The sequence below is a fragment of the Scophthalmus maximus genome, chromosome 17 (assembly GCF_022379125.1).
Source record: "Scophthalmus maximus strain ysfricsl-2021 chromosome 17, ASM2237912v1, whole genome shotgun sequence".
Lineage (NCBI taxonomy): Eukaryota > Metazoa > Chordata > Actinopteri > Pleuronectiformes > Scophthalmidae > Scophthalmus > Scophthalmus maximus.
Genome location: NC_061531.1, coordinates 16,171,715 through 16,180,665, shown reverse-complemented (window position 1 = coordinate 16,180,665; position 8,951 = coordinate 16,171,715). Strand labels below are relative to the sequence as shown.

The window sequence follows — 8,951 nt, the reverse complement described above, 5'->3', positions numbered from 1 at the left end:
CAAATCCCTATACTCTTAAAAATGCAAATAACAGCTAAAGTAAAGTGTCTGTGATATATTATTGTATATAACGAATTGTTAGATCACCAGTGCTGATGCATTTGCTTGTTCTGTTGTATCTGCTAGTATAAACTGCTTTGTGTGCATTCAGGCAGTTCAGTCCAGTGGTTATCAACATTAGACGTTTGGTCCCTTCAAAAGATCCCATGGTAAATCTAAGGGGTCCGGATCAGATTGTAGGGGTTGGAAATTATGTACTACACAATTTTGTAGTCATGTTTTCCTCTTTAAAGTAAAAATAAATAAATTGTGATTCTGGCATTGGCATACTGTACAAAGGGGTTTTCGAGTTTCTTTCAGTAAATCAAATCTGCAGAGGATGAGCTCTTTGACTAATTAAGTTGCATGTTGATATTAAAAAAAAGATAAAATATATTGTCTTAAAAACCAAAAACACTAAAAAAGATCCCTCAAGTAGCACAACTTGGTCTTTCAATTGCTCGTTTGATGTGCTTTTATTGAAGGTTGAAAAAAAAAACATAACTCAAAAAATTAATCCAAAATAAAAACACAATATACTGCGAGACGTGCAGCTAACTGCACAGTTGTAAAGGTTTGTAACAACCTGTCACCACCACTGAGTGGTGCTGCACACCCACAGGTTTCATATTTCATACTCAGTTACTCTGCTGGTACAATTATTGTGATAGCAGAAGTGAAAATATCAACAGTCAATCACCAATGTGCTAATGTCTTGCAGTGTACCTGATAATTAAATTGCACAAGTACAATTGAATGCTAGAACGAGTGAGAGAACGGTTTGCATGCTTGTGGGTTGTCTTTTAATGCAATGTCCCTACTGTGACCCCTGTAGTTCAGTAAGTAATCACAATCACAATTCACAGGTGATGTTATTATTGTACAAAACCATGAACACGATCGAAACGGTTTTATTCAGTTGTGACAGTAGCGTTTTCGACAGTTGTTCATGCATTTGGACAAATGGTATTTTCTTAAATGGAAACTTTACACTAAAAAGGTATCATAAAGTCATCATCATCGTCAGCACCACAAAATAACAATAATAATAATAAGATCCTGATGTCATCAGTGTGGGTTCTGGTTTCCCCCCATATCTGTGAGAAGTGGATGAACTTCTACAGTTCGAGTGCTGCTGCTCGCCTCCACATTGTCGCACCTCTCTTGATGCAGTGAAGCTCTGGAGCCTCTGTCTGCTACCTGGCCCTGCAGAGAACACGTGCTGTCCTGTGTGTGGTGGATAGAGCTGGATCTTACGGGCTCATTTGGTCTAGGACTATTGATGGAGCCCTGTTGGTGTGCAACGTGCCCTGTGCATATCGACGTGTGGACTCCTGAGGAGCTGAGAGAGCTGAAGGCGGTGTGATACTGCTGCTGGCCAGTGGGAGTGATGGAGGAATGGATGGGTGTCTGAGACCTAGTCTGATTATGTGCGGGATCAGGGTTGGTTTGAATGACGCCCAGGGAAGGATGGGTGTAGCCTGAATTCACCGGGGAACATATGGGACGAGAGTTGCTCATCGTGGGAACAGAGGCGTTGTAGGCCCCGTGCGGGGCTTGACACACCCCGGGGAAGCTACCGAACGCAGAGCTGAGGCCCAGCAGGGAGGAACCTCCTTGACCATGAGAGTGGGTCACGTAAGGAGAATTGGGAGTTGTTCGGGAAGTTTGGAAGGGGCCACACTGGCTCTGGAGCCTGTGGGCTGTGGCCCCTTCTCTGTCAGTGCAGCACCTGTGTACACAGGACGACACGGGGCTCGACGAGTGCAGCAAGGTGGGACTTCTGCCCTGGGGGGGCATCCCAGCGCAGCCACACACATTTCTGGAAGGGTGGCTAATCGCTTCACGATGGAGGTGCAGCCCGGCGGCTATGTTTAAAGGGACATGGGGCTGCCAGTCACTGGAAGCAGTCACGCTGGGTGTGGGAATCTGTATTCCATAGGGATAAGAGGGAACTGGAGAGATATAATGGAGCATGGCCATATGTGACTGTAAGTAATGCATTATGTCATGGAGCTCCTTGGCGAGGTTGGACACATCTTGGTTCAAGTTATTCACCTACAAAGAAGCAGATATAGAAAGTACATCTGATGTTTAATGCGTTTTTTAATAGAATTTCTCAATGATAAAAACAAAAAAATACACCTCAAAGGAAAAAATAAAAGTCAAGAGTTTAAAGTCTGTTAATACTGTGCATGCTATTTTGGGCTCACCTCTTTGTTCAGTTTGCTTATGTTTTGTCTCACTTCCTCAGTCTCCAGAAGCAGGTTGGCGCTCACTTGTAACCGCTCTGAAAAAAGGAGATATGAGAATATGAGAATTTTACTGTATAGTTCATTCACTGTGCTGCTTGCAGACTTTACCTGTTGCAATAGTTTTTGCTTCGCTCTGCTCTACATTGAACTGAAATGTGCGACCGTTGTCCTCAATTCCATCCACGACCCTATATCAGAGACACAAATCAGTGTTACATAATTATAAATAGTTTCAAACCCATTCATATTTGGATGAAGCAGGATGAGTAGGTCACCTGGGGCTAAGGTTGAGCGGACTGACGCAAGGCAAGGAAGGCATGAGCAGCTTGGCGGGCCGACAGTTCGAGTCTGCGTCGGTGTTGAGACTGGGCAGAGGCGACAGGGAGAGCTCCTCGCTGGTGAACGCATGAGGGGAGGGGCTGCGACCTCTGCCACCCTGAACGGGTGACCGGCAGAGGCGGAGCGCTCTGATGTGGCGGAGCTCCTCCCCCAACAGGGTGCTGAGGCGGGGCTGATGGACGGGGCTGCTGCCCACTGCCTGCAGCAGAGGCACCCTCCTCTGCCGGGAGTGTCCCACGTCTTCCTCGTGTTCTGCGTCGTCTGCCTCGATTATATATGGTAGTTTATGGTCCATGGAAACGTGAACCTGAGGAGAAAAGAAGTTCAGGTGTTTGTCATTGATATGTGAAAATGATTTGAAGTGAAGTGGCAGCACATTTAGTGTAAGAAGACATACAATGAGACAAAATAAAAATAGAAATTGGTGTAAAATAACAAGTATTTGCATTCACAGAGTCCTGAATAAAATCTTAAAGTGTTGTTTTATTGATTTTGACTGTGTCATACGGGCTTTTATTTACAGTAGGCTCCTTTTGCAGTGTTTTCCACTGTTTAAAAAATGTGATAGCAAGTGTCTTACATTGGGTTGGCTGCCCTCCCTCAAGTTGTAGGTGAGGTTTTGGTGGATGTCCGAGCTGAAGCGGCTGCCGTACTCCGGGTACAGCCCCAGGACCTCCCTCAGAGCCCGGACACTGATGTACTGCAAGTCACAGTAGGTCAGCGCCTTCACGTCAGCATTCGTCTTGATCACCCGGTCGTGTTCTGGGAGGTCGGCCCCGATGAGGTCACCTTTGCCTGTAGAGATTGTGGGGTTGAGCAGAAGGGATACAACCAATGGCAAAAATGAGTGAAAGGGGGGACGGGGGGATGTTTCACACGTATACTGACCCAGGATGGCGATGACCATGTTATCTTTCAGAACCTCCAGGGAACCCGAACAGACAAAGTAGTTGGCCTGCAGGGCGTCTCCGTGGCGGATGAGGTATTCTCCCGGTGCACAGAAGGAGGTCTTGATGTGCAGCGAGAGGGAGCGCAGGCACCCTCTGCTGGCTCGCTCGAATACAGGCAGCTGCAGGATGTCCTTGTTCAGGTGCATGGCGATGTCAGCGCGCAGCTCATCTGGGAAGTCGTGCAGCAGCTGAAACAGACGAAATCAAGCTTTTAAACAATACATTTACAAGAGAGATTGTGGTCCGAAAGGTTGATGCACTCGCATGTTGTGTCAAGCTGCTCAGTAAAAAACAACAACAACATGAGGTGTTGACGCCAGCATGTTCTCAGAAACCAGTCGCTATGTCTGCTACATTCAACAGTGAATTAATTATCTACAGATGGTGACGGCGAAGGTGTTAATCAGTATTCTCTCTACATATCAACTCCTACTCTTTTAATTACAGGGCACTTATTTTCCTAGATCGGTCTTTGGCATTGTTACTGACGTGTCACCTATCTTAAGGAAATGGAATAAGACTCCGGGGAGGATTGGAGGTGACCCACATTTTTGTGGATGGCATTTCTGCATCAAGAATCTAAAATGTACTTTTACACATTTTTCCGCGGCTGCACATTTTTATTACTGCAGCCCACACAGTCAAAAGCGCCAGCACAGTTCAGGTACCTATTAAAAAAGTTACAAACATTGCCAGAAAATGACGGCAAATGTTTTCCATAGCCAAATGCACCACATGTACGCTGCTGATCCGTGACCTGTTACCCACCTCATTGGCGTTGATGCCATTGTTGACCGACCAGGTGGCCTGGAAGTACTCCAGCATCCTCTGCTTCAGCTGCTGGGACAGCCGATGCACCCGGATGAAATCCTTCAGGTCCTTCATCCGGGTGTGATAGAGCGAGCGCCGCGAGTACATGCGCTGGATGATGGCCGTCACGTTTCCGAAGACCACCGCGTGCATCAGAGCTGGAGGTGGGAGAGAGCGATTGACGTCACGGCGCTCTCACAACATTCGTCATAACATTAATCAGTGTTCGTCACCAGCAAAAAACTCACCACCCATGAGCATGATGCAGATGGAGAAGATTTTCTCCGCGTCTGTGTTGGCGCACACGTTGCCAAAGCCGACACTGGTGAGACTGCTGAGGGTGAAGTAGAGCGAGGCGATGTAGGCGCTGGGCATGGAGGGACCACCCATGGTGCTGTTGACGTACGGCGTCTCCAGACGCTTTCCCAACTCCTGAAGCCAGCCTGCATGGATGGATGAGGGCAGAGGACGGTTGGATCTTAAGTGGTCGAGCAATTATTATTATTATTTTTAAGAGTGTGCTTCAATGGATGACCCTCTCTCCCATGGTGCGTGATATAATGGGCGCTTGTATAATTCATCATTTTGGTGATATAAGGGAATTACTCGGTGACCTGCACTTCCTCTGGACTGAGAAGATGAGCTAGAAGTTGAGAGGATGCAGCAGCATTCAGGCATTCGAGCATGTGCAGAGCTCTAGCCCACTGGGGTTGCCAGGGGAGACGCTAAAAAGCCTTGAGCAAAGCTTAATAGGTGAGGAAGAACAATATACTCTTCAACGAGCTGTGAGGACTGTCACACACACACACACACACACACATGTGCTCACCTATGTCCCAGGTAACGGGGTCACTGCTCTCTATCTCCATGCGTCCGATGACGTACCAGACGCAAGCCATCCAGTGAGCCAGCAGAGCGAACACGGACATGAGGAGGGTCAGCACCACGGCGCTGTACTGGGAGTAGCGGTCCAGTTTCTGCAACAGGCGCAGCAGACGCAGCAGGCGGACTGTCTTCAACAAGTGCACGAGCGACGTCTAGATAAAAAAAAAAACGAGGGAGAGCAGAACATAAAAGCATGGAAGAACATTAATCAATTTTTATTCTTTCTTCAGTAGCTGTACTTCTACGCACGTAGACACATCCTCCTTTTCTCTTCTCACCACAATTCTGTATCTTTTTTTTTAATAGTTTCTATTGTGTGAAGCATTTGCTCGGAATTTATTGTTACTATAGGCCGGAAAGTTTTTTGTCTTTTGTCCAGAATCACAGAGATGTCTTAGTGAGTCAGCCGAGGCCCGTGGCAAAGTAAGACTAATCCACAACAAGTAGGTTGTTCATCTTGAGGGTGAAACTAAAAGGGACAGAACAGAGAATGCTCAGTGGAGTGAGTGTAGAGGGATAATCACCACTACTAAAACAACAGTGGCTCGTCCTCAAGTCGTCGCATTTTAAGAGAGAGAAAAGTATAAAACCCTGGGGGCAAACTGTCCTTCCAAAGATAAGGAGGAGTCAAAAAATCAGTTACCACAGTGATGTTGAAAGCGTAGAGAAGGTCGAAGGGCAGAGCTGCGATCAGATCCACGAAGAACCACGTGGTGCAGTAGTGGAGGTAGATGGACCGGGCGTCGTACACCACCTGACCGGACTGACTCACGTAGGTAGTGCGGAAATTCAGGACGATATCTTGAGGAGGAGCAATGAAAAGATAATCACAAACTTTTACATAATACAGGGTTCCTACACATTTAAAAATTCCAGACCTTTCCAGGCTCAAATTTCCTTCTTCTTGGTAGATTTGACATCCAAGTACAAAACGCTAGATGTTTATTTAGTAAATATTATTATATAAATGAATATTATAAGTAATTTTATATAATATTATTATAAAAAATATTATTATGTAAATAAATTATTTTAAAAATCCAACTCTTAACACATTACATGTTGACTGTGTCTACTAGTTTAGTTTTTTTGCACCACACACAGAAAGTCACGGTTTCTCCAGAAAGTTGATTGTGATGTTCTTTCACGTGTTTATTGTATCAAGGCTCAATGGTCAAAGTGTTTGTGAATTCAAATTTCAAGTGGTTCAGGGACGGGCTTTTAACATTCACCAATGCTCCCCACTGAGACTTGAGCCATGAAAATGATTTTGTGCCAGCTTGTCATACCAGGTGAGTTTATTTTGAGCACAAACATCACTCTCTGTCCCCAAAACCTGTTGAGAGGGAGAGGGAGAGAGAGAGCGAGGGAGAGGAAGCTGGAGGGCCTCACGACAGATGTGCGATCACACTTCCTTTGTGGAGGAAAAGTGGAACGAAGTGAGAGAAATGTAATTACGATCCATAACCCGGGGCAACAGAGACGCCCTGAGTGTGGGCGAAGAAAAGGTGGGAGGATCGTGTGTTAGCTATCGCCAGGGTAACCGCTGCAGCTTGCCACAGGAGGAATATGGTTGTTTTTAATTTTGAACTCAACATTGTTGTCCCTTCATATTAATGCTGCTCAAGATGCTTCGAGGTAAAGGTCAACTGGAGCGGGGCATCGCTGCAGAACATGTCGCTCTGAAATTATAGTGGAGCAAGCTGCCTATTATCTCCCTGAATTGAGTATGAAAAAATATATATTTTACAAGGTCTGAAAATATGAATGCATCATACCAAGTATGAAGAGTAACTCCACGGCAATGTCGCTGCCGATGGTGCTGTGGCTGACGAGCGAGTGATGCTCGCCGCCCTTGTCGTGACTGGCGAAGCAGACGTCGTACGGCACGGTGACGGCAACGTAGAAGGTCGCCAGTAGAATCAGCCAATCCCACAGGGCCTTGGAGATGCTGTAGTGGAGCAGGATGAAACGTGACTTCTTCACGGCCGCCACCTTGTACTCGGGCAGCGACGGTTTCTGGAACACACTCTGAGAAGGATCACGAGGAAAACACATTTACTGCGTGAACGATGGAAGTCGCTCTCAGAGACATCCTGGTGTTGTGGGAGACACAGTCGGAGAGAGGAAGCTCGCTTGATGAACTTACTCAACCAAATCTGAAAGTGAGACGGCATGAATAATTTCCATTTTCCTCAGTGTTGTGGCAGTGTCTGCATACAGTAATAGGCTCAGCACGAAGCAGGGCGGGTAGCCAGATCATCCATTTTCATCATTATTATCATCTTCGTGACAAGTTTGAATATGTTTGAATATCAAACATGACCACAGGCTTATTGATCCAGTGGTTTAAAGATGGTCTTAGTGCTTTTTGTTGCTTTTTTGTAGATAGAAAATAGTATGCATTTAACAAAAAATGTGAGATTTACACTCACCATATAGAAAATATACACAATATGGTAAATTACGCAAATATTTACAAATACTTTGACTTTAAGAAAAGCAGCCAAACATCCCTCAATAAACATGAATAATGAAATATCAGGACTCATGTGTTTATTCTAGATTTAAACATCTTTGATAAATGGGTTTTTTTCTCTCACATCGCTCAGTTTCCTGTTTCCCCTCTTGGTGAACAGGTTGGTCAGCTGATGCAGAACGGTCCTCCCCCTCTCTCGAGCCTGGGAAAAGTGAGACTGGTCGCTTTTCCTGCTCTGGTGAGCAGCTTCTGACATACCTGTGGGCAACATTCCATTTGGTTTTGAATTATATAAAACAAAGGCGGCAGCACGTGGCAGACATTTTGGAGTTGAAGTCGTCCAAATTAAAGTCGCAGTATTAGCAATAACGGCTCGGATGCTCCTCACCATCTCCCGGGCCGTGGTGATAGCCTTTCCCATAGGATTCGCTGACGTCTTTAAAGGACAACAGGAACAGCACCACCTCACTTTTCTCATTTTTAATTGGCACAATGTCCAGGAGGCACCAGAATGGGTTTCCTGAGAATATTAAAGAAGTGATAACACTGATTAAAATTCTGTTAAACAATAAACTGTTACTTTTTACGGCGAAATGATGATTGGATTTTCTATTAATACTGCAATAAGTGTTTTTTTTCTTGCAGCTAACCTCACCTCACCCCTCTCTGCTGTGTGTATGTGTCCTGGAGTTGCTTTCTTTAAAACTAACTAAGAAAGACCGGGGGAGTTGTTTCAATGGAGAATCATCATAACAAATTCTCAAATTGTCTTTCGGTCGGTTTCAGAACATAGGTTTTAAACTCTGCGTTTCAGACTCCTCACCAGTTTTCCTGTAGAAGCAGACTTCTCCCTGGTACTCCTGCTGTCCCTCCAGAGCCTTGTCCACCTGCTGGATCACACTGTCGTTGGTGTCGTCGCCGTGGAGGAAGCTGCAGGCGCACGTCTTCTGCATCACCTCGGTGCGAACGAAGCCGGTCAGCTCGCAGAACCCATCGGAGCAGTACACGATGGGGTAACCGTAGCGACCCTGGGCGTTTCCCAGGAGGAAGTTGCTGTCTGCGAGGAAAATAAAAGAGATTTTATGATTCATAATTCATAACTATACAGCTGTGGTGCTGTTTGGGTGTCACAGTGTCTCGTCTCTCCAGACTTCGCCTCTTCTACTGTTCACATGCTGTCATTTTTATTGTCCA

The 8,951-nt window shown here is 45.7% G+C and overlaps 1 protein-coding gene across 1 annotated transcript; it reads right to left on the bottom strand.

The window, feature by feature from the left end:
• Positions 1–934: 934 nt before the first annotated feature.
• kcnh4a (potassium voltage-gated channel, subfamily H (eag-related), member 4a) lies at positions 935–8,951 on the bottom strand. Its single transcript, XM_035616575.2, has 14 exons — positions 8,581–8,951; positions 8,146–8,277; positions 7,882–8,015; positions 7,057–7,309; positions 5,922–6,079; positions 5,223–5,430; positions 4,642–4,836; positions 4,352–4,551; positions 3,522–3,771; positions 3,214–3,428; positions 2,570–2,940; positions 2,403–2,482; positions 2,253–2,329; positions 935–2,097 (listed from the first exon to the last, which is right to left on the bottom strand). The coding sequence occupies exons 1-14, from the start codon at positions 8,846–8,848 to the stop codon at positions 1,108–1,110; spliced, it is 3,531 nt and encodes a 1,176-aa protein (XP_035472468.2). The 5' UTR covers positions 8,849–8,951; the 3' UTR covers positions 935–1,107.

Bases quoted from the DNA above. Each gene is read 5' to 3' on its own strand.
- kcnh4a (XM_035616575.2), bottom strand. From the start codon at position 8,848: ATGAATCATAAAATCTCTTTTATTTTCCTCGCAGACAGCAACTTCCTC. The intron at 2,941-3,213 runs GTAAGACACTTG...TTTTCTCCTCAG, and splicing joins GGGAGGGCAGCCAACCCAAT to GTTCACGTTTCCATGGACCA. The intron at 2,098-2,252 runs GTGAGCCCAAAA...GCTTCTTTGTAG, and splicing joins TAAGCAAACTGAACAAAGAG to GTGAATAACTTGAACCAAGA.